At 38.9% G+C, this 26,416-nt stretch overlaps 2 protein-coding genes across 3 annotated transcripts in view; both read left to right on the top strand.

The window, feature by feature from the left end:
- The first annotated feature begins 931 nt into the window (after positions 1-931).
- LOC134670900 (uncharacterized) lies at positions 932-5,464 on the top strand. Of its 2 annotated transcripts, none has more exons than XM_063528720.1 (3): positions 932-1,032; positions 1,890-1,933; positions 2,319-5,464. In XM_063528720.1, exons 1-3 carry the CDS (start codon positions 1,018-1,020, stop codon positions 5,296-5,298), a joined length of 3,039 nt encoding a protein of 1,012 aa, XP_063384790.1. In that variant the 5' UTR covers positions 932-1,017; the 3' UTR covers positions 5,299-5,464. The 2 variants fall into 2 exon arrangements, with proteins under 2 accessions (XP_063384790.1, XP_063384789.1); XM_063528719.1 differs by having other exon boundaries at positions 946-1,032; positions 1,884-1,933.
- Positions 5,465-5,638: 174 nt separating this feature from the next.
- Positions 5,639-26,416, top strand: part of LOC134670948 (torso-like protein) — an 89,513-nt gene continuing 68,735 nt past the window's right edge. Inside the window, exon 1 of the mRNA XM_063528782.1 lies at positions 5,639-6,396. The gene's annotated coding sequence lies outside the window, so the exon portion shown is untranslated. The remainder of the gene's footprint in view (positions 6,397-26,416) is intronic.

Raw genomic sequence — 26,416 nt, 5'->3', positions numbered from 1 at the left:
GCGGCCAATCATACCTCAGTATACCTATGTATATTTTTATTCTGATAACATATTTATTTTAATAGTGTGTATCATAAATTTTAATAATTAATCGACGGTTATACATATAAAACTCGTAGCAATAGTAATAATCATTCGACCAAGCGCGAGTTGGATGCTTTCAATGTTTTTTTTTTCTGAAGACCGACCCACGCTTGACCGATTTATTATGGTGTTATGTTTTTATATATCATGTAAAATATGCGTATATAACCCACTTTTACTACCCTACTGGTATTGTGATGTGTAAGTACCTACTTTAAAAAAAAAACGGGCAAGTGCGAGTCGGACTCGCGCACTATTACGCAAAAACGGCTAAAATATCACGTTTGTTGTGTGGGAGCCCCATTTAAATATTTATGTTATTTTGTTTTTAGTATTTGCTGTTATAGCGGCAACAAAAATACATCAAAATTGAAAATATCAACTAGCTATCACCAGACGTGGCTCACTCCGCGATTTCGTCGCTTTGCTACAGGTAGCTAAAAGTCCATCCGTTCGACCCCAATTTTGGGGTTTGCCATAAGCCGCGCGTGGCGCTGTCGCCACCTAGCGGCCATATCTGTGCTGATCGTGACAGACGCGTTTTGTTAGAGAGTGAGTCTTCTGTACCTAGTACTATTATTTATTCTGTGCTATCACACACAGACTGACGGACGGACAGACGGACAGTACAGTCTTAGTAATAGTGTCTCGTTTTTACCTGTTGGGTACGGAACCCTAAAAAACACCCAGACGACAAAACCAATAACGCGGAACCACATAGAAAATTAACATAAAGTACAATTAGCTAAATAAAGGTAAAATTAAGAAAACCGTTACAAAGAAATAATTAATTATCTTCGCTAATTTAGTGCGTTTTCCCTTTTTCATCGGTGCACTAATTATGTTTAATTATTGCTATAAAACGTGTTTTCCGAACTAAGAATGTTCACAGAGATGGAGATTTGCTGATAAGTGTTAGTTTTTTGTGCAATCATGAGTATATTGAAGGTAAGTTACAAAAAATATTACTTATTAGTTAACAAAAAATAGTAACAATCAGAATAATGCCTAAGAAAAGTGTGTCTAATTAAGGTTTAAGCTGTCATTTCATGTCCTGACTTAGTTCGTTGATTCTATTTTTTGTTATTAAAATATTAATACAGTTAAATAATTTAATATTGAGTTCATTCCTCCATTAATGCTATTAATGCTATTTTGGGTAAATCTGTACCTATCTATGCAGCGTAATTCGTTTATACACCAGGCCCAAAAAACGTGTTTATTATACAAGTATATTCTTAATTGAAACAAAGAAATAAACCTTTAGATACGTACATTACGTACCTACTTAAAAGTTAGACTTAACTCCAAAAATAATTTTTCACCAGTCATCCTTACGTTGTTTTTATACAAGTACTTACATAAGAGGACGTGGCAGGCCCAGGCGGAGTTGGCGGGACAACTTAGACGCCTTCATCTTCATCATAACTGGCCGGAAAAAAACACTACAACGGGAATTGTGGAAATCAATGGAAGAGGCCTTTGCCCAGCAGTGGGAATCCATAACGGGCTAAATAAAATAATATATATATATGGACCCGGGTATGTCCTTAAACTACGTCCAAGACCACCGGTGGACGGGCAGCAGCGTCCCTCAAATTCGGTGTACTCGACTGCGATCGCCAACCCGCCTGCCAAGCGTGGCGATTATGGCATTCACCCCCCATAAGGGGGAGGCCTATGTTCAGCAGTGGACTTCTTATGGCTGGATGATGATGATGATATATATATATGTATCATCATCATTCCTTCATGGCAATTCTATATATATAGAATTGCCACTGAAAGAAATTGGTTGGTTTCAGGTTTTACCGTTGATGTACTTGATGGTGAAAGCATCCGCACTAAGGTCAGTATTAACCATTAAATATCTATTTTTTAATACTATGTCGGTGGCAAACAAGCATACGGATTGTAAGCAGTTTCCGTAGCCTATGGAGGATTGCTACTCCACAGGTGTTACATGATGAACGTTGTCGACCTTTACTCTCCGCACCCTAATGTTTTGCCTATTATCTTAAATAACTTCCAACTTGATTGGTCCAGTAGTTTCGGAGTAAATAGGCTGTGACAGACGGACAGACGGACGGACATACAGACGCACGAGTGACCCTATAAGATAAGGCTTCCGTTTTTTTTTTTCTTTTGAGGTACGGAACCCTAAAAACAATATAACTACATATTTAGATATTACAATTTGTATACCCAAAGATTTACACTTAGTTTAATTTCAGGTTGACAGGATTTGACCCACAGCACGTAAAAGAAAATAATGAAAATTGTGTGTGTCCTGCGGACTCTCCTACGATCATCAACAGCTTGGATTCAGATCATTCAGGTGTCGAGAGACTAGTTGTATTCGTATACAAGAAACCAGACACGGGCGAAATTATCAGCTTCATTCCCCAAAAGGAACATCAGAGGAAAATTCCCGATTTCCCCGACTCATATGGTCACATCCATAATATTGATCAGAATCCGTCTATTAAAGAAATATTTGAAATCAGTCCTAGTAAAGATATACGGGAACATAAAACGCATACTGAACCTATACCACAGCATGACAGTAATGAAGGTAAAGAAAACATTATACATTCTGATGATAAAATACCTAAAGACTTTAATGAACAACATTCTAACACTGACATTAAACTCCCGACATGGCATGTGCCACTTGATCGAGACGAAGTAAAACCTGATGAAGATGTTGATTCATATCCACTGCAGATATCAGGAGAAAATGACGACAAAAATACGGACATTATGAACTTTGAGATTGACATGAAAATCCCGAAATGGCAAATGCAAGTAAATAAGAATAAAGTTATACCTAACGCTGACCACAAAATACCAAAAATTATTATTGATGACATTGGCATAAAGAACTCAGAGCAACTGCCAATGCAACATGATGAAATCAAAGTTAATCCTGAAGATTTTATTTCACACCCAAATGACCACATAAATACAGAAATGATGATTGATAACATCGGAATGAAAATCCCAGAGTTTCCAATGCAACTTGATGGAATTAAAGTTAAACCTGGACATTTTATTCCATATCCTAATGACCAAAGAAATACGGGAATTATGATTAATAACAATGGAATAAAAATTCCGGAGTGGCCAATGCAACTTGATGAAATCAAAGTTAAACCTGGACATTTTATTCCATATCCAAATGACCACAAAAATACAGGAATTATTGATGACATTGGAATAAAACTCCCAGAGTGGCAAATGCAATTTGATCAGAACACAGTTAAACCTGAACAATTTATTCAATATCCTAATGACCACAGAAATACAGGAATTATGATTAATAACAATGGAATAGAAATCCCGGAGTGGCCAATGCAACTCGATCAAATCAAAGTGAAACCTGCACATTTTATTTCATATCCAAATGACCACAACAATGACATAATGATTGATAACATTGGAATGAAAATCCCAGAGTTTCCAATGCAACTTGATGGAATCAAAGTTAATCCTGAACATTTTATTTCTTATCCAAATGACTACAAAAATACAGGAATTATTGATGACATTGGAATGAAACTCCCGGAGTGGCAAATGCAATTTGATCAGAACACAGTTAAACCTGAACATTTTATTTCATATCCCCAGTATATCACAGGAGAAGATGACCACAAAAAGCCAGAAATTGTGGTTGACACTGACCTTAAAATCCCAAAATGGCAAATCCAACTCGATGAAAACAATGAACCTGAACCTTTTATTTCATCTCCAAGTGACGACAAAAAAGCAAAAATTATAATTGATGAAACTAGCATAAATGTCCCGCAATTGCCAACGGAACTTGATAAAAATAAAATTAATCCTGAATATATAATTTCACAGCTTGTACCAGGAGGAAATGACCAAACAAAGACAGAAATTGTGATTGATAATATTAAGCCTCCAACACAAGACGTTTTGTCAGAACTTATACCAGTTCCTGGCGAAGAATACCCAAATTCTCAAGAAAAAAGCCACGCGTTTGTACAACCATTAATAAATAATGATCTTAATTTGGATACACCTTCAATAGATTCGACCTTAATTGAATCTTTAAAACCTCAAAATCTGTTTGAAGAAAGTAGCCCAGAACACACTTTACCAGGCGGAATTGAAACGATTTGGCATACAGAACAAAAACCTTTAAACGAACCTAAACAATCCATTCAAATCAAACCTCCTCTAACCGAGAGATTTTGGTTTCCGGATGATAAAGAAGTTAAAACTCCAACGTTCCAAAGATTGAAAGTGCCTAGAAAAGACAAATACGGCAGAATTATAGGTTGGATATACAAGACCATTAAAACTTATTGGGAAGGGGGTTCACGTATCCCTAATAAATGGGAGAAATATCGAATAAATAGGTACAAACCTAAGTTTGATTACCATTATCAATATATAGAAGATCCAGCTTTCGACCGTTGGCTTAGAGAGCAACTTAGAATCACAACTCTCAACGGTAACAGAATACCTACAAGTACAGCAGATATCACAGCATTGGACAGAGCAATACGAAACGTTCTTTTGCAAAACGGTTGGATCGTTACTGGTGAGGGAAACCTTTTAGATGGCAGCGGTAGAACGTCAACTCTCGATAACTTAAAGCTCAGACCAATTTTAGTGGGAAAAACATTTTCTTACGATCGCTTTACGAAAAAAAACACACACGAGTATACAGCGTCACCGAAAGTTCCCTATTTAGAAGGATTGTTACTCACAATGATACAGCCTGCAAAAATTTTAGGTATCGTACCTTTGTCCATTTCGCACAAACGTCATGTTGAGGCCAGTGTCAGTGGGCATAGTTCCAAAGCTAAAAATGGTTTGAGAGTTTTGCCTATTGAAGAACTAGTGTCGTTTAGGAAAGATTCCGAAAAGTCAAAGAAGAAAAAACCTCAGGACTCAAACAAAAACAAACCTAAAAGACCTCAGGTCCCAAGCAAAGATAAGTCTAAAGACGCTGCATTACTGAGGCAAGCTTGGTCAGAGATACAGCTGCCGCAACACGCAAGCGGATCACTAACACCCTTGCCACAAGCAAGAGGGATAGTAAAGCACATGGATTATGGGAAGTATGGTACTCATAGAATTATAGCTCCTGATAGGCCGGAGTGGAGGATAATAGGAGGGAAATCTGCAACTAGCAGCGGTACTCCATTAGAGTGGAAGGGAAGATCTGGTTTATATGGATAAAGAAGCTAAGGCAAATTATCCCTAATTGTATTAATATTAATAAGTAGAGTTAAGTAATAGATTACGAAATGCTTATTATGCATTTTAGGTATTAATTTGACGACCCTGGCTTGTATCCGTATTACCAAAACTATTTTTGAAGCATAATAAAGGGATCCCAGAAGCAGGTTATTTATTTCTATTTAATTCCACCATGCCCGTATAAAAACCATATTTTTCTCACTACAACCACGTATTCTTACTGTGCAATAATATTTAGGTAAGTAATATAAATACCTATACCTCATAAATAAATTCTATTCTATTTTTTGATTACGTAGGTATTTAAAAGTTTTTAAATTTTGCGCCATCTATCCATAACACTAAAAATCATAATGATATGAATTCAAGGGTGTTGACCACATTTTGTTAGTTCGCACGTGCATGCATTAGTTCCGCTACTACCCGTAAGATGGCGCTTTCACATGGGTTAACGCCATCTAGTAATCGCTGATTAAATTATTATATGTATACGTTAGCATCATATATATGATGTAACCAAAATGTCGGATAGATGGCGACACAACAGCATAACTTAAACTTAACTTTATTTTGGCAATCTATTAATATTTTTATAATATTTAGAACATTTATTTCGCGAAAATTTTATTAATAAGTACTAAAACATTAGTAACAATACCGATGAAAATATAATATTATTCGAGTAACTTTAACAACTTGTTGCTCGACCACGACCACAGTCGCAAGTCAAAACAAATACCTAGACCAAATGCTCAGTCAGTGACCGGGCGCCGTGTGGGTTGTTGGTGCCATTCGCGAGTTTAAGACGCGCGCGGACGAAAAAAAACTAGTAACACAATTTCCTAAATGAGATTGTATCAAAGAACAACTTTTTTAAACAGTATTGTGCCACTAAAAGTCTAAAGTGATTGTTTTTAGTTCGGTCGGTTAGTTTTTTGTAAATTGCTGTGATTTCGCGGTATCGTGTTCTATTGTTGAAAGCTACCGATGTTGTTGTATTGAGAGGATGTTTTCGATATCGTCCATGTTCCTAGGAAATCGGTTTCTGGTTGGATTTTGATGGAATTGTAATCTCAGGTAAGTTGTGTGTGGTTCATTTATATTAGAACTAGCCACCTTACAAGTTTCTTATAAGACTAGATTTTTAAATGAACCACAGTTTAAGAACTAAAAGTTTAATGTAAAATCCATAGGTATTTAGTATTTATAATTTTACCTAGTAACTTTACATAAAAATATATATCGGTGATTGAGTTGCTTAGAGTTAGACCAACCTTAGACCAAGTTAGCAGCGATTTTGATAGCCCAGACTATGCAAGTGTTATTTTAAACGTCAAGCTTCTATTGCACAGCCTGGGCTGTTAAAACCGCTGTCAACAGTGTCAACTAAGGTTGGTCTGGTCTATAACTAGTAGTTTTCTTAAAATAAAATAAATAAAGTACTTACTTAACTGTTACTTATTAGGTAGGTCCCTATACGCTGTATCTTTAGGTATTTAAATAAAAGTAAACAAACAATTTGTATATTTTCGGGTAGTTATAACATTTATTGGTTAACCAACCAAATACAAAACCGCCTGGATCTGTCACTGAACGACCTGACTTTAACCTACATTATTTGATCATGTAATGTTTTCATCTACCCTCGGCAGGCTTATAGAGCTAATTGAGGGTAGATTTAGTTTATTTTTATTTAAATACCTAAAGAATACTAAAGATACAGACTATAGCTAAAAATTATAAAAAAAGTTAAGTAAGTAGGTATTAGACCTTTACTGTGGGTATTAGACCTTTACTATAGTCCGTTTTTTTTAGCATTAGAAAGAACTTCGCAGAAGTAAGCTTGTGGTTCCAAATGCGGCACTTTTAGCAGTAATCAATTGAAGTAAATTATATGTATTGACCATGCTACATTAGATAATTCAATAATTATTAACAAAAAACGAGCCTGATAAAAACTGCACGCTTGCTTCTGTGGAGTTCTTTCTAATGCTAAAAAAAACGAACTATAGATTTTGATATTTACTAGTTATTTGAGTTATTTCAGACAAACAGTCCATAAACTCATACAATATAATAATTAGCTAATTTATTGATCAATTTAGTACTGTGGCCACGGGTCTTCTAAAAAGTCAACTGACACACACAAATACCTGAAGTATCGCAACCGGAATTTAGGTACAGTCGCCATTAATTATACACAGGAGCTGCTGAGGTGCTCAAAAATATCTGAACACGCACTCTAACTCCTTAACATCAGAGGTCCTACCGCAAAACACGTTCGACGTGTTGCCTCCCTGTCACACTTACTTACGAATTTACAAGTGCGACAGAGAGGAAACACGTCGAACGCTGTTCGCGGTAGGCCCTCTGAGGCGTGTTCAGATATTTGTGAGCACCTTGGCCGCTCCGATAGACCTATACCTACTTACCTATCTGATGGCGTCTGTAGTTAGATATGAGCGCCGATAGGCATTTAGCCGGCGGCGGCGCGCCGGTCAAAATCGGTCGGCGGCGGCGGCGAATCGGCGGCGTGGCCTTGAAACACCTTTGATTAATGAAAAAATAATTCAAACCAAAATTTTACCGAAAATACATGTTTTTGCTATAAGAAAGTGATAAAATAAGTGCATTTTTCAATTTGAAGCAAAATGTATTGAATAAAGGGACGATTTTTTTTTATATAGTATAAACGATATTGCGCAGCATCAGAGGCAGTCTTAAGCTTGGCGAGGTCCTGGCCGGAAGATCTTTGCGTGGCCCTTATCTTTTGTGCTAACTAAAAAGTAGCGGATTGACTATATCAGGGAAACGTCTGGTCGACAGTCCAAAGAACCGGAGTGAGGAAAATTAAGCTCCATCATTAACCAATATCGACCCAACAAACCGAATTATGTCAAAAAGTGAGGCCCAAGGCCGAGATCCACCTAACACCGAAGACCTGATTCCGGCACCTTCCCATGCGAGGCCAGATGCTGAGCTGCAGGTAAGCTTACAGCTTAGAATCAAACATCAAGCGTGAGCTTGGCTGACGGCCGAATGCGCGGAGCGCCGACTACGGCGCGCTTCTGTGCGAGGCCGAAGGCCAAGCTGCAAGAGAGCAGTGCTTGGAATGCTATTAGTCCAGTGTAAGCAAGTTCGAAGGCCGATAAAGACCGAGGCCATAGTGTTAAAGACCTGGAGCTAAGATCGGAGAAGAACCAACATTTAGGCTCCAAATAGGGCCGAAAACTTGGAGGTTCAGATAGCGGCCAATGGCCACCTTTGGGCGTGAAAGCACTTAATATCTGAAATGAACCCCCCTTTACAGCTTTTAAAGACATTCAACCATGCTTGCAATGGTTAAATTAGCGGTGAATGACGGATGAGCTAGCTAGCTAGCAAAATTAGTCATTTCGTTGCCCTAACATTAGTAGCGCGGTTACCAAACAAAAAAGTTTGAATTTTCCATCGATATTTTTGAATTATATGGACCTAAAATACCTTTTGAATGTCTATAAGCTATTAAGACTGGCCCGTTAAAGATTTAAACTAGATAAAATATATATTATCTGATTCTGAAAGTAGTATTATCTAACAAGGTCACGCCGATGCCACGCCGATAGCGTAGTGTCGGCGGCGGCGGCGCGAAAATTTTGTCGGCGGCGGCGGCGCGCCGGCGCGGCGCTCATATCTAGTCTGTAGTAGGTGATTGTCTATTTAGACTTAACAATATTTGATACCAAAACTTACTTTTTGCATTTTTTATTGCCTTCTTCTATTAGGATGAAATTAACTTTATTGCCAATATAATTAGTTATACCAGTCAAAACCACAGAAATAAAAATTTCAAAAATTTCTAAAAACTAGGTAATAAACAATTATCAATAAAAGTCTTTATGTTAATTCTCCCCGTGATGTTACTTTTATTTCTGCTAAAAAGAACCCAAATCTTTCGATAGTCGAGTCGCGCGGAACCCAATCGTGACCAAACTGCGACACAGCCGTTGCATCGACCTACTTGCAGAGACGAAAAAAGACAGTTTCGAGTCAAGATTGATCTATCTCAAGAGTCGTAAACTATCTATAGACATGGGGGGGGCTACCATCCATTTTTGAACACTTGAGTCACACGAACTCGCCAGAAAGCCGCTCCCATACAATCGAAGTTACACTCTCATTTTCAAACGAAATGCTGAATTAACATGAAACTAAAAGGAACTAAATTTTAGTAAGTACCTACCTATACTAAATTAATAAAAATAAAACATTACTAAACCTAGACTACAATCAAAAATCACCCCTCGGCATTGTGCTAATGCGCCGTGCGAGGAAGCTGCCAGCCCTACGGTCCCTAGTCACATCCATCAGCTTTAATAAGGCTCCGAAAAAATTCAGGGCACCGGGACCCCACGGGCCAAGTCACAAAAAACTTGCCGCCCTAGGCTCGGGCCTACTTGGCCTTAGAGCAAATCCGCCACTGGCTATGAAGGTGTAATGTAAACAAATTAGCAATGTTTTGTAATGTTACATTAAGTAGTTATAACCTGTTAGCCTTTACAGGTTCTATATGCTGCTTTATTAATTAATTAGGTTTGACAAGTTTGGAAATTACTCATAGTAGCTAATTGTAGCTCGGAAAGCGGCCAAGTTAAAATGGGACTGGGCTGGTCATGTCTGCCGAATGCCGGACGACTTGTGGGCCAAGTTAACCACAGAGTGGGAGCCCCACGAGTCTAACCGGGGAGCCGGCAGGCCTCGTCGGCGATGGCGGGATAACTTGGACTCCTTCTTGAGAGGCTGGCCAGATATTGCACTAAATAGAGACGAGTGGAGAAAGAGGGGGGAGGCCTTTGCCCAGCAGTGGGACACAGTGGGCTCTGAATAAATAATAATAGCTAATTGTCAACTAGCTTTGTCTAAAAAATGCATTGTCACGTAAAATTTAAAAATACAAGATTTAAAATACTATCGTTTGTTCTTTTCGAAATCTCAGCACTCCTTGGAATATACTTTTACATACGTTCCTAGAAGCCCTACTCACTACTATTGGAATTCTATCAAAGACTGGGACGTTTACGTCACAGGTAGCCCAGGTAGAATAGATTATGGTACACTTTACCCAGCATATTTAATTACACAAACGGGTCTATACTTCGTTTTTTTTAGCATTAGAAATAAGGTAAACAATCTTGATGTGTCTTTTAATTGAAAAACACATTTTAAAAATAAATTACGGCAAATATGTAACAATTATGAATCCAATACGATCATTTATATTCTTCTGCTTTCATAAGTCATTGTTTTTGATTTTTAAAAAGCGTTTTTCAATTAAAAGACATGTCAAGATCGCTTACCTTCTTGCAAGTTCTTTCTTGCAAGTTAATGCAAAAAAAAACGAACTATAGCGCGATATTATTGTTTTTACCTTAAATTCCGACGTTTGCAGTTGCACCAGCTGTGATCACGGAAAGACTGCTGAAACGTCGGAATTTAAGGTAAAAACATTGAAATTATATCGCGCTAGACCCGTTTGTGTAATTAAATATGTGTACAAAACGTTTAAAGTTACACTTTATCCAGTCAGATGGAGAACGGTTTTCAGTCATGCCAATCTTTATTTGGCGTGTCTGATCCACTACCTATGGATGGATGGTGACGTACAACGTACATACAGTCGACGTCAAAGATATGTTTACATTTTTCGCCTTATTACAAAGGTGTAAGGTCCAAAAGTGTAAACATATCTTTGACGTCGACTGTACTAAATAAGTATGTTATATAAGTAAAGGTGACATTCCATTTCCAACGACAGCTGCACTACTGTTGCGACACTTGCGACGTTACTGTCATTCATTGTCTTATCATTCATTTTACTATGGAAAGTGACAATAAGGTTAACATTCCATTTCCAACGACAACTGCCTTACTTACTGTCAATTTTACCATGGAAATTGACAATGACAGCGACGCGTTCAGTACCGGTAGTGCAGCTGCGGTTAGAAATGGAATGTTACCATAACATGGACGTATCGGAACAGTAGTGCAGCTGCGGTCAGAAATGAATGTTACCATTAAGTTGTTATTAAAATGACAGATTGCTATTAATGATCTTCATTCCAAACTCGTTCTGTGATCTTTGTCGTCGTTTCGTTACTTGCGCAAGGGATTGGGTAAATTCGTTCAGATGCAACCAATTCTGCCAACATCCTTGAATAAGGCATTTGCTTAATGAACCAGTAGCTGAGCCGTAATGGAGGCAGAGTGAGGTCGAGGTTCGAATCCCGGTTTGTAATTAGTTTAATCTGTTTAAGTACGATTAATTTGATGAGGTAAACCGATGTCAGGCCGGCTGTGTACAGCTTGGCAAAAAAGAGTAGAAATTAAAAAGTGGCAACACTGTAGTGTCGTCTCTTTCAAATCAATTGATATAAGAAAACGGGACGACACTATAGTGTTGCCACTTTTTAATTTCTACTTTTTTTGCCAAGCTGTAATGAGCTCCCTGCCGAAGTTTTGTCGAGGAAATACAGATCATTCTTCTTCTTCTAAAAAAAACCGGGCAAGTGCGAGTCGGACTCGCACGCGAAGGGTTCCGTATCATAATGCAAAAAGAAAAACGGTCCCATCCAAGTACTGACCACGCCTGACGTTGCTTAACTTTGGTCAAAAATCACGTTTGTTGTATGGGAGCCCCATTCAAATCTTTATTTTATTCTGTTTTTAGTATTTGTTGTTATAGCGGCAACAGAAATACATCATCTGTGAAAATTTCAACTGTCTAGCTATCACGGTTCGTGAGATACAGCCTGGTGACAGACGGACGGACGGACGGACGGACAGCAGAGTCTTAGTAATAGGGTCCCGTTTTACCCTTTGGGTACGGAACCCTAAAAACGAGCTCTTTAAAAAAGGTGTACATGTTTTATAGGGTCTGTACCTAACGCGCATTTAACACCTCTTGAGATTCAGGCGTCCATATAGGGCTCGTGCACAAATCACGCGAGGTTTTAGAGGGGGGGTGGGGGTCACTAAAAATAGGGTCAAAAAGTAGCCGAAAACACTGCGCATTATTTATGCACAATCCTGTATATAGGCTACGTTGACCGCTTACCGTCGTACGCTCGGACGGTCGTGGGCTTGTTTTCCACCGAAGTACCGCAAAAAATTAAACTGGAAATTTCGTTATCTGCCTCTCTATCACTCTTGCATGTTCGTGCGACAGGGAGGCCTCAGAATTGTTTAAAACTGGCACGTGCTGAACACTAAATGTTTTCTCTCCAATCGCTGATGTTTACATCAAGGACTTAGGTGTTTAATAAACACTAGTATTCCTTATCGTGACTGAATTGACTGATAATTAATTCAATGAATTAAATATATACTATTACAACATCCTTTTGTTTAATAGTTACCTACATCCTATATCATGTGTCTGTCTGTTACCTCTTCACGCCTTTTGACGGTTATAGAGATAGTTTGAGGCCTGAGAAAAAAATAAATACTTAAGCATTCTACTTACTTATACAGATATACGTAATTACAATGGTAATACTGCCATTATTTATAGTTATATTCGCATTCATAATATGCAAAAATATCTAGTTTGGGGTCATCCATTAATTACGTCACACGTTTAGGGGGAGGGAGGGGGTCAAGAAAATGTGACATATTGTTACATGGGGGAGGGGGGAGACACAAACTTTGTGATGTCACTTTAACTTCATCAGTAACCGAAAATTTATTTAAATTATTTAGTTCGCTGTACATTTGAATAACAAGTTTTTAAAACGAAAATAGTTTTTAATCGTTTAATTTTCTTTCCTAAGCAGGTTTTGGTTATAAAATTACTAATAATTATATCGTCAAAAATATTTTGATAAAATATTAATAATACTTAGGTACTTACTTAATTCGATTTGGCGATTTCGTAGAAAAAATGTGACGTCACACTAGAGGGGGAGGGGTTTGCCAAAGTGACCAAGTGTGACAAGGGGGGGGGGGAGGGGTCAAAAAACCTAGAAATTGGTGTGACGTAATTAATGGATGACCCCTTTCTAAGTTACTCCATTACAAAATCTTGTTTCACTGTCCATGCACAAACGAGAAACGTCTTCAAGTATCGGTCGACCACTCCACCGTACAAATGGCGACACTCTCAACTGTCCATCGGTGGACCTTATGCCTTTTGTAATAAGGTTTAAGTATGTACAAACTGTCAGTTAACAATATGGGCACTGGTATCAAGAAACCTACCAAACACTAACGCTACGTCTTACGTAGGCGAACAACGCGCGAACGCGGCGCGGCGCGGCGCGGCGAAATCAATCCTTTGATGCCCATAGAAGTGTCCTACGTAAGCGATCTCGTTGCAAACGCGGTGCGGCGCGATTTGCACGCGAATGTCAGGCGGCGCGGCGCGGCGCGGCGCGGCGGCGGCCGCTTTCGCCGCGCCGCGCCGCGCCGCGTTCGCGCGTTGTTCGCCTACGTAAGACGTAGCGTAACAAAACCAGCTGCTTACTTTTTATACGCCACTTAAGAGCCAACAGGAGTGGTCATTTCTCCATACAAACGTACTCCTCGTTTTCCTCCGTGGTTTTTGAAGTTACAGCAATGATTTTTTCAACACAGATTAATATTGTCAATATCTGTGTCGGACCGTTTTGCTTTTTTCGATAGTTTTGTTTTTTAAGGCGCTAGAGCCCTTCAAAAATGGCCAAAATGGCCTAATTGACTATGCCGCAATGAGAGGCGTGGCATTCAAAACTGATATCAATTAGTCAAAAAAGCAAAACGGTTCGACACAGATAATTTAATAATCATTTAGATTTCCAAATTTGGTTACGATTGGTTAAGTTTTGGAGGAGGAAACAGAGGAGTACGAAACCTCGATTTTTGAGATTTTTACGCAGGATTTTTCGTCTGTCCTTATCGCACTACTTTTACGTGCCGCTTCCGTTAGCGAGACGGGTATATTTACCTAAAATATTTAAAACTCAGCTCCTGTTTCGTCTTAAGGTCGGTTGCACCAAACTGTCTGTCACCGTTAAAGCGTTCGCTAAATTTTATTGTATGGGAAGTTTCATACTACACTGCTGATTGACGTTAATCAGTCCGTTAAATGTGGTTGGTGCAACTGGCCCTTAGCGAACAGAAGTTAACCAAAATAAGCTCACTTAAACACCACTTATCGAACACAAGTTGACTGGAACATTAACTTGAGAACCGAAAGGTCTGAAATCAGTTCGTGATGTCCTGTGTTTAGGGTTACCATATGAATATGGAATACCCTGACAGAAGTTCGGACATCCTATCTTCTTCTTCTCTTCTATATATTTAAGAGCTGAGGTCTTGTAGGTGGAGCGATCCCCAACTCGTCCGGTCCTCTGCCAACTCCTTGACCTTCTGGTATGACACGACCTGAACCTTTTATTTAATTGAAATATTTTTTTCTCTGTCTTCCTCTTCATCTATAAATCCTGACATTTCCTGGACGGTAATATCTCCAAAAATCCCCCCTCCTCCATTAGTCTCTTGAATTAGACCTCCGTATCTCGAAGCTTTTTAAAATCTCTTAAGTTTGTTATACACTCGTTTTTGTCACCATATGCTGTAGCTACACTAGCTACAGCATAGGTAACCTTTCTTTCCCTCTGCCTGACTCCAAACTTTTTGCTAGCTACTATAGGGACCGTGCGCGTTGGAGGGCCTGCCATCTTGTGGCTTGAATCAGAAACATATGTGCACATGTACATTGCCAAAGCAAGTGCTATACCATCTACCGTTCTCGTCGGTACGTTTCCTTGTGCATAGTAGGTTCTGCCATCTTGATGGGCTACATCGGAAGCATAAACACATTTACGCCTCGCGCCAAAAATCTGACGGCGCCTATGCTGCCCCCTATAGTTCATGCATGGGGCCTACAGTGTGCTGTTCAATGTTCATAGCCTAAATATTTAATACAATAAATTATTATGATTATTATATGATTAATATAAGAGGGTTAAGGTCCAAAGGTACTCACTTAATTCAGCCTTGTTTCCAATGCTTGCTTAAAAAACTTGCCGTTGTGATAAACAAAGTACCTCTTCTTCCTCGCCTTGTGCCGGCATTTTGCCACGGCTCATGGCAGCCTGGGGTCCGCTTCACAACTAATCCCATGATTTGACGTAGGCACTAGTTTTTACGAAAGCTACTGCCATCTGACCTTCCAACACAGAGGGGAAACTAAGGCCTTATTGGGACTCAAAGTACCTACTTACACCTTAAAATGCTAATCGCAACGTGACCGACTACAATAACAATCAATTTCTCTTATTTTTACAAACGAATCAATAGAGGACTATTGAAGAAATCAAGTCATTTCTCAATTCTGTTGTTTATCGGATAATAATGGCGGCAAATTGAAAGGCTAGGCCGTGAACCACGGCATTTCTGCTGTGTACTCACAAAAAGTCTTATGCACCTCCAATTTTATTGTAGGTTACCTAGTAACAAAGCTAGTAAGTTTCATTGAAATGATTTGACATATTTTATTCCATAAACTAGTGTTTTAGATGATATTTTAAAACATGCCTTTTTATTTTTTATGTGTACTATTGTACCTAACTATTAACTACTCATGGGACTCACAGTCACCTCACGACTAATATTCAAGACACTTCTTGGAATTAGGATTTGTTTGAGCTAGTTTCTTAGTTCTTTGGGTTGTAGAGTATGAACTCCGTGTCTCCTTTTTAAGATTAAAATAAATACCCAATGTCTAATCGCCTCCTTGAAGTCCTAAAAATTCATGTGATCATTTTTGCCATTATATGTAACATATATGTCGGAGAATGGCTGAAATATGCCATCTGTTGCAATCAAGAGGCGTTTTATCACGCAACCTTTGACAAATAGAGCAAACTAGGGTGTTATAGTACACCTGAGTGGCGTTCGACGCAGTTCTGCTAAGGCGTCATAAGGTGGGATCAGATGGTTCATTTTTTGTTCATTTTCTAGTTTCATTATTCATCTTTCACTCAGATGAAGTCCAGAACAATTGAAGTTATGCTGTCAATCATTCTTCAAGAGAGCACGATGAGAACTAACGGGAGAAGATGACGTCTGTGGCGGTTCCTGATGCACTGAGAGAAAAATCATCACCAGGAATTAAAAACAGTACTGTACTGGGGGAAAAAATGAAGTTTTAGTAATAATTATGGACGTTTCACTATTTCTGTAAAGTTTATTTATTTCTACAAACAGCTCAGTAATCCCAAATATAATTTCAACCAACAGATAATAGAAATTGCAAGAACTAATAGAAATTACAATTCAGTCAATTTGTTCCTATTAGTTAACTCTCCTTGTCCCCGGATTAAGTTTATTTTTGTAATTCTAAGTGTATTTTTGTTGTACTTTTCTCTCAGTGTGGGTCTAATCCACTGGTTTGCTTTGGTTAATGTGTAGTATAAAGGCGAACTTATCCCTAAGAGGGATCTCCTCACGTGATATCGCGCTACGAGTATGGCTCAAATTTGCGCACTGTTATATGTAAAACTGGAAAACCGTAACTGCATTAAGTATTACAGGCGCATACTTCGTTTTGAAGCTGCGTGATAGAGTCACGAGCAGTTTTGATCGTGAGTCAGTTATGGTAAACAATGTGTTGGTTCATTCTTTAGTATAAATTAACAAGTACCTAAAGGTTTACAGGGCTAAACAATATAACTGGACAGATTGTGAAAAAGTACAGTTGAGTCATAACGGTCATAAAGGTGTTGGTAAAAAATATTAAAACGAAAGACGCTTCTTCATACCAACGTAAGGTGTCATTCTATGGAACTCGCTTACACAAAACAAAACAACAAAACAAAACAAAACAAACAAAACGCTTCGCTTCGCGTTTCGCTAAAACACTTCACTAGTAAATTCATCATTCTTTGACAATTTCAATATGGCGGTTTGTTTACATAGTTAGCAAGTTCCATAGAATGACAGTTTAGTGCCAATTTACCTCCGCGTCAGCAAAGTGTACTAGCTTACCTATTTGAGTTTTTGTAACTGCCATTTGGACTACGTACAGTCCTACAATAATATATTACTCTTAGATGGCCACAAAAATATGTGAGACGCTCTTATGGCTCTACAAATAAGATCGTGTCACATATTTTTGCGATTTTATTTTAGTTATATATGTAAAATGTATCAGATAATGAAATAAATTAACCGGTTATACAACTCGTCGTGTCCGTTTGTGAGTTGAAAGATGAACAACCAATAATACTTTCCAAAAAGTACTTGGTAAATCTGAGAGTTACAGCTTTACCGCCTTTTTGGTACTCGGAACATAGCTGCCAGATGGGAAGGACCAATAATTTAAAGTGATCTTTTATGAGGTCAATTGTGCAGTGACTTAGGTTCGGGTCTCAATTGGATTGGGACGAATTGGGGGGATTTGACGAATTGGTATTAATGAGGAACTTAATAGACTTATTTGTAATATTTGTAGAGATGCACCGGATATCCGGTTACTATCCGGTATCCGGCATATCCGGCCATTATTATACAATCCGGCCGGATACCGCATAGTGACCTACTATCCGGCCGGATACCGGATAGTAACATTGCTTGATTTCGGAGTAAACAAATTGGATTTAAGTAACAGACACGGTCATAATCACACTTGTTTATTATTTTAAAACGATTTAATTATTCCACTGACTTGCACGCGCACTCATTTCGAACCCAGAAATGAGTCCGCGCGAACATTTACTAGAAAACAGGTCAAACCTGCAGAATGCGCACCTGAAAAACCGATGTGTAGGTATAGTTCCGCTGGCCGAATATTCGGCGGCCGGATACCGGATATTCGGCCGATGGTCAGGCCGAATATCCGGCCAAACAACTATCCGTTGCATCTCTACTTATTTGTCGATAAACTTTGCCAATGTTCCTTAACGATTAAGGCAGCAGTAGTTAACTAAATTAACAACAATTGTAAAACTAAAGGATCTGGAAATACCAGCGCACGTGTGATAATTGCTCCGCAAAGGTCAGTTGCCGACTTTTGCAATGACCATTACCATCATAAGACATCAATAACATACCTACTGTAAGTATTTAATTCCTATTTTAATTATTTATGAAGTAGAGTTGTTACCGACTAAATTATTATCTGGAAACATCTTCACATTTAATTCAAGAGAGATACAATAATGTTTTGCAATACCGACGACGCCTTTGTTTGCTCCTATACTGCTATGAAAAACATAACATAGGTATGTGTGTATTCTTGAAAGATCGCAGTCAGCAGCAACATCTAGTCTTTTTGAGTCACGTTTCAAAGAGTCGAAAAAGTAGGAGTTCGAGTCTTGACTTGACTTGACGCAAGGGCTTGACTCAATCGAATTCTTCAAATTTAGACTCACCTCACACTGTGGCTACCACCGTTTGGCACTGACATAAACGCTATCGAGAACGTAACTTACTTTCTATGCATCTCGCTCGTACTCCCATATTAGCGCGAGCGAGATGTATAAAAAGTAAATTACGTACTTATACCTACGTTCAGCAGTGGACGTCCTCTGGCTGATATGATGATGATGATGAAATTACGTAGACGTTAGCGTATCTTCAGTTTTGACACTGTCAGTGACTCATGGTACGGGTCTCAACCTGTGCGTACCTACATACAATACTAGATTATGTAAAGCTGAGCCTTTAACCTTTTGACCGCCAAAGATGTCAACTGACGCGCGTCAGCCAAAATACCCTCAATACCTCCTTCGTGCACACGATAAGCATGGCGTTCAGAGGGTTAAACTATAAACCGGCAGCGGTTGACGGATACCCGACATGCATACTAACGGTCCTCGGTCATTCACGTCGCAGTTACGGTCCTAAAATGGAGAAGGAACCGTATAGTTGAAGAGAAATACTAGATCTTGTCAACATATCCTTATATTAAATAGAACAGATAGAACCGAACCGAACAATAGTGTAAATTTCATTCGATAACGTGATGATGTGACGTACGCGTTTGCGTGTAATTTTGTATGGAATTTTGAGTTTCCAAAACATCCCGCTTGGCGCGCTGTTCTACTATTGTTACACCCTCTAAGGGACATTTCTATTTTGGTTAAGATTAGATACTTACTTTTAACCATTTTAACGTCTAGTCTTACCAGTTACTTTTTATATTGTCTGTAGGTACAGTCGCCATCAGATATATGGGAGCGGCTAAGGTGCTCACAAATATCTGAACACGCCTCTATTGTCAAGGCGTTAGAGTGCGTGTTCAGATATTTTTGAACACCTCGGCAGCTCCGATATATCTGATGGCGACTGTACCATTGTCAATCAGGTTGCGCGACGGCTCAACTTCAACAGTGTTACACTTTACACGTTTTTCCACATTTTCTATGCGTAAGCGCATTCTTGTATAATTTCTAAGGTTATAATTGCCAGCATACATTACGGGTTTTAAATGAACACCTTATCGATTAAAATAGATAGATAGATAGAATACTCTTTATTGGCACACCTCAGTAAAAAGATACAAAAGAAAAGAACAATTGATAATTATTTGATGATAAAAAAAAATTGATAATATATATTTTTATTTTATTACATATATTGCTACCCTTAGGCCCACTTGCACCATTCCTATAACCCGGGGTTAAGCGGTTTACCCGTCCAACCCAGTGTCAAATTGTACGGGTAACCATGGTAACTCCAGGTTTAACCGGTTAAAACCGGGTTAGTAGAATGGTGCAAGTGGGCCTTAGGCACACTCAGCGATACATTTGGGTGCCGTAAAACCACCAAAATAAAGTCCAAAATTAAGTCCAATATCTTAGTTCAGGTGTCACTATTAAATTAAAGTAGAAGTTGTAAGACAAAAATATTGTTATGAATGGAAGAAAAAACTAGGACAACACAAAAAAGATTAGGTTTGTATAGCAAAAAACCGAGTTGAACAAAACAAAATGGCAATACGGGTGTCGAGTATACAGTCGCCATCAGATATATCAGAGCGGCCAAGGTGCTCACAATATCTGAACATGCACTCTAACGCCTTGACAATAGAGGCGTGTTCAGATATTTGTGAGCACCTTGACCGCTCCGATATATCTGATGGCGACTGTACATAAATGTATAAACTTCATATTTTCATAGTAATTTGACGTTTGTATTGAAGTTCATACTTAATCATTGCAAAGTTCATGCAGAGTTAAGACGAAACGGGAGCTGAGCTAAAAGTCAATTTTGAGATTTCAAGCTGAATATACCCGTCGCTCTGACGGGGCGTAACCGCGGCGTGAGAGACTGTATTTGTATGTGTAATGCACGCACACAGACGCGTGCGGTGCGCCCGTACTCGCGCTGGCGCGCACCTCACTGATTGCAATTTGCATTGTCACTTTTTGTTACTGCTACTACTAAGTAGGGTAATTCGCCAGTAACTGGCCACTTTTAATAACTGGCCGCCCTAAACTAAAAATGAATCCTATTCACCTATAAACAGAATTAATTTTAGTATAAGGTTTCAATAACTTCAATAACTGGCCACCTTATACTAAAATTAATTATATTTACCTATATATAGGTGAATATAATTCATTTTTGGTTTGGGGTGGCCACTGACGAATTACCCTATTGCGATTGAACTTTTTTACTTACCCGGCTTACGTTTACGGAACTCGATATCGAATAGGGTAATTCGCCAGTAACTGGCCGCCCTAAACTAAAAATGAATTCTATTCACCTCTATACTTCGTTTTTTTTTAGCATTAGAAATTAGGTAAACAATCTTGATGTGTCTTTTAATTGAAAAACACATTTTAAAAATAAGTTACGGCGAATATGTAACAATTATGAATCTAATACGATCATTTATATTCTTCTGCTTTCATAAGTAATAGTTATTGATTTTTAAAAATCGTTTTCAATTAAAAGACATTCCAAGATCGCTTACCTTCTTTGAAGTTCTTTCTAATGCTAAAAAAAACGAACTATATACAGAATTCATTTTAGTAGGTATAAGGTTTCAATAACTGGCCACCTTATAATAAAATGAATTCTATTTATAGGTGAATAGAATTCATTTTTGGTTTGGCGTGGCCAGTTACTAATAGTGGCCTGTTACTGGCGAATTACCCTATTTATGTACTTAGTGGTTAATACTAGTATCAAGTAAGTATTTTTTTTTCAATAATGCTCAGAAACGAAGTATAGACATGAAAAATATAAATATTAACGTCTTTGTAAGGCAGGATTGGACATTCTATAGAGTAGGAGTTAAGAGTATGAAACAATCAATTCAGCTAGGACTAGGGAATGCAATCTAGATCTCGCAATTTCGAGATCACGCTAGATCTCGCACGTATTTTCGAAATTTAACCTAGTTGACAGGAAATCTCGATATATGCAATCTCGGTCGAGATTTCGATTAATATTTTCGAGATCTCGAACAAGACTGAAAGTGAAATACATTGTTAGGGTTCCGTACCCAAAGGGTAAAACGGGACCCTATTACTAAGACTTCGCTGTCCGTCCGTCCGTCCGTCCGTCCGTCTGTCTGTCACCAGGCTGTATCTCACGAACCGTGATAGCTAGACAGTTGAAATTTTCACAGATGATGTATTTCTGTTGCCGCTATAACAACAAATACTAAAAACAGAATAAAATAAAGATTTAAGTGGGGCTCCCATACAGCAAACGTGATTTTTGACCAAAGTTAAGCAACGTCGGGCGTGGTCAGTACTTGGATGGGTGACCGTTTTCTTTTAGCATTTTTTTCCGTTTTTTTTTGCTTTATGGTACGGAACCCTTCTTGCGCGAGTCCGACTCGCACTTGCCCGGTTTTTTTAAGTAATATATGACCTTAGATTCATGTTGTTCAGGCAGTGCTATTATTATGTTGTTATTTTCAAAATATAACATGAGGTACCTTAAATAAGTAGTATGTCGGCGGCATATCGTAAAATCGTAATCCTAGGCGTATCATGAAACGCCACCATTTCCTGATCTAATATTAACCCAGGCATATCACGATCTTCCTTATGAAAGAGACGGCAGATCCATCAGAGCAATGCATTCTTTGATATTCCTAGCTTCATAGCGGGCGCAGTGTAAAATAATTGATCGAGAAATCATATATTTTCAATAATTTTGTAAATGACCACTACAGTTATGACTACGGTTATTAGAAACCAATTATAGTATGTTTAATATTCTTTCTAATGGTATGCATCACCAATTGATCAGTCAAATAGAACCCGAGAAATAATGATCAGTTGAGGTCGGTCGCCCGCCATTTACGTGACGGAACAAAATTCATAATTACTTTGTTATATAATATCATACAGCAATAAAACTTATGTTTTTGGAAAGCTAATAAATTTTTTTGTATATTTTATAATAACATGAATTGCGGTAAAGTTATAATTTATTGAGTTAGACGCATGTTTTGTCAGTACTTATGCCATCCATGCACGGTAAAACCTCATATATTTTAAATATTTTGTAAATGACTACAGTTATGACTACGGTTATTATAAAACAATAATTGCACGTTTAATAGTTACTCTTTCAAACGACATCTCACACGAACCGATCGGTCCCATAGGACTAAAGACGTGAACAAATATCAATGCTGGTCGGCAGCCCACTTTTTCCTTTTTTTCGACACGCCCCCCCCCCCCTCCATAAAATAAAAACCGGTCTATTCATATTCTGGAGACCACGAGGAACACGTCCATACCAGTTTTAGGTATTTAGAAGAGATGTCGACGAAAATCGTGAAGGAGACGACTTTTGTTTAATTTGCCTATAGACTATAGGAATATCACACCTTGAGGTTTGCACAAAATGGCTGGTGTTCGCTAGGCAGATCATGAAATGTCGGCGTTTCATTATATTCCTAGGAATATCTCGATACGCCCGATTTTATGATGTCTATTATGTATGGAATTCTTAGAGATTTTATGATGTCTATTATGTATGGAATTCTTTGTAACACATTTTTAGATACTTTATCAAATTCGATCTCGTCGAGATATTATCTAAAAAATAATCAGGATCCCGAAAATCTGACTGTCGAGATCTCGAAACACCCAATCTCGATTCGGATTTTTCGTGCGAGATCTCGAATCGCCAATCTTGGTGCGAGATTGCATTCCCTAGCTAGGACCTTAAATTGCTCGACAATTACGGAGCGTCACGCTGTACCTAAAAATTTTGTAAACCCATAACCATGCAATAAAATATTTTTGATTTTGATTTCTAATTTGAAATATTAGAATCAAAAAGTTCTAAATAGATTGTACCTATGTAACTACAAAAATGTGTTCCCTCTCAACGAAAAAACCCCTTGTGTCTTAGGAGGATCTAGATATTTTCACACAAGACGGTTTATCGATAACTTCTTACATCACTAGATTATCGACATCAAATGTCGACTATTGCCCATCACTTTTCTGGCTGTGTACGTATTTAGAAACTTGACTCCGCCCCTAAAATTAGTGCGATAGGGACAACTGCAGCTGAGGCGAAAAATCCTGCGTAAAAATGACAAAAATCGAGGTTTCGTAGTCCTCTTTTTCCTCCTCCAAAACTTAACCAATCGTAACCAAATTTGGAAATCTAAATGATTATGAAATTATCTGTGTCGGACCGTTTTGCTTTTTTGGCTAATTGATATCAGTTTTGAATACCACGCCTCTCATTGCGGCATAGTCAATTAGGCCATTTTGGCCATTTTTGAAGGGCTCTAGCGCCTTAAAAAACAAAAGTATCAAAAAAATCAAAACGGTCCGACACAGATATTGACAATATTAATCTGTGTTGAAAAAATCATTGCTTTAGCTTCAAAAACCACGGAGGAAAACGAGGAGTACGTTTGTATGGAGGAATGACCACTCCTGTTGGCTCTTAAATTCGAATTAGGCTAACGCTACGTCTTACGCTACGTCTTACGTAGGCGAACAACGCGCGAACGCGGCGCGCCGCCTGACATTCGCGTGCAAATCGCGCCGCACCGCGTTCGCAACGAGATCGCTTACGTAGGACACTTCTATGGGCATCAAAGGATTGATTTCGCCGCGCCGCGCCGCGCCGCGTTCGCGCGTTGTTCGCCTACGTAAGACGTAGCGTAACTCTGCAATGACAAAGTGTGGAAATGTTCTTATTAATGTCAAATTTCCATGAAAACATGACGTTTATAATGAGTAATGACTCACTTTGTTCAATCAAATCAGTGCACAGTTAGCTTGGTCTAGCTTGGACCGTCTCTCTAGGCGCGTGATGATGAATGTTAACGTCTGCATGTTGTCTGTAACCACCGGCCTAAACATGCCGCAGTGCCAAGGGCGTCCTTTCACCGATGCGTTGCGTACTTGCGTACGCGCACCGCGCAGGTGCGGGGAAATGCGGTGCAAGGTCACTATAGCCACACTATTACATAGCAACATTGGCAACACAAGGAGGCCAATAGTAACATGCATTTTGATAATTATCTAAATGACCTCATTCAGTTAACATTGGCACGTGCATAGGGTTTGCAATCCGGATCCGAAGTGTATGAAATTATCCGGATCTGGATCCGGATCCGCGGATCTTCCCATATATTTTGGATCCGTCGTGCAAACTCTACACGTGCATTTGGCTCGATCTTCTCCGTACGAAACACGAGCGAATGATAACATTGATAACAGCATGACACCCTTAACATTAATATTAAAATAGTCTCGGGGTTCTTAACGTTCAGCGATTTATTTCGCTCTGATCATGCTTAACAGGTCGTATAAGGAAATCAAGGAGGCGGCCCTGCCGGCCTAGCCAAGCTTACAATCGCTATCGCTTCGACATCGAAAAGCATTATGTCTCTCTATCACTCTTCCATATTAGCGCGACAGTGACAGTTGCGTTTCGATCGCTACGGAGCGTAAGCGATTGGCATCTTGGCTACGCGGCCTGGATAGAGTCAAATGCAGAAAGCTACACCGACAAGAGTAACTCTTAAATTTACGACGATACCAGGCGTGTCTCACTCCGCGATTTCGTCGCTTTGCTACAGGTAGCTAAAAGGACATCCGCTGTCGCCACCTAGCGGCCATATCTGTCCTGATCGTAACAGATGCGTTTTGTTAGAGAGTGAGTCTTCTGTACCTAGTACTATTATTTATTCTGTGACGATATTTTTAACAACAAACGGCCCCAACTCCAAACTCGGGAACAATTTACTTACTATTTTTTCGTGATTGGACAGCCTAATTTTCCATAATCTTGGAATTGATCCCATATATAACTAGAGATGCACCGGATATCCGGTTACTATCCGGTATCCGGCCTATCCGGCCATTATTCTACTATCCGGCCGGATACCGGATAGTGTCCTACTATCCGGCCGGATACCGGATAGTAACATTGCTTGATTTCGGAGTAAACAAATTGGATTTAAGAAACAGAGACGGTCATAATCGTACTTGTTTATTATTTTAAAACATTTTAATCATTTCACTCACTTGCACGCGCACTCATTTCACACCTAGAAATGAGTCCGCGCGAACGTTTACTAGGAAACAGGTTAAACCTGCAGAATGCGCACCTGAAAAACCGAAATCTAGGTATAGTTCCGCCGGCCGAATATCCTGCGGCCGGACACCGGATATTCGGCCAGTGTCCAGGCCGGATATCCGGTATCCGGCCAAACAACTATCCGTTGCATCTCTATATATACCTGTTCCAAATTTTAGGTAGGTACCTACATCGAACGGTCTTTGAGAAAAACGCATTCAACCGACTTGCAAGACCGAAGTGATCCCATAAGAGCTCCGTGAACAAACTTTTGTAATACCTACGGAGCTCTAAAAATTTGCCTCGTAAAGTTTTTTATTCTATGCAACTTGCTAACTATGTAAACAAAAGTCAGTAGTAAATTCATACAACAACTATTTCAATATGGCGGTTTGTTTACATCTTCGAGCAACACCGGCTTCCGACACGTCGGAAGGGAGGGGCCCAAGCGATATCTCACCGTACAAATCTTTCTGCCATTTTTCGCGGGGGGAAAGGTGCACACAGTCGCACTTCTCACACACTTACATACAAAATCCAATCTATAATGACGACA

Source organism: Cydia fagiglandana, chromosome 14 (assembly GCF_963556715.1).
Source record: "Cydia fagiglandana chromosome 14, ilCydFagi1.1, whole genome shotgun sequence".
NCBI classification, from domain to species: Eukaryota; Metazoa; Arthropoda; class Insecta; order Lepidoptera; family Tortricidae; genus Cydia; species Cydia fagiglandana.
This window is presented reverse-complemented; position numbering and strand designations above follow the sequence as displayed.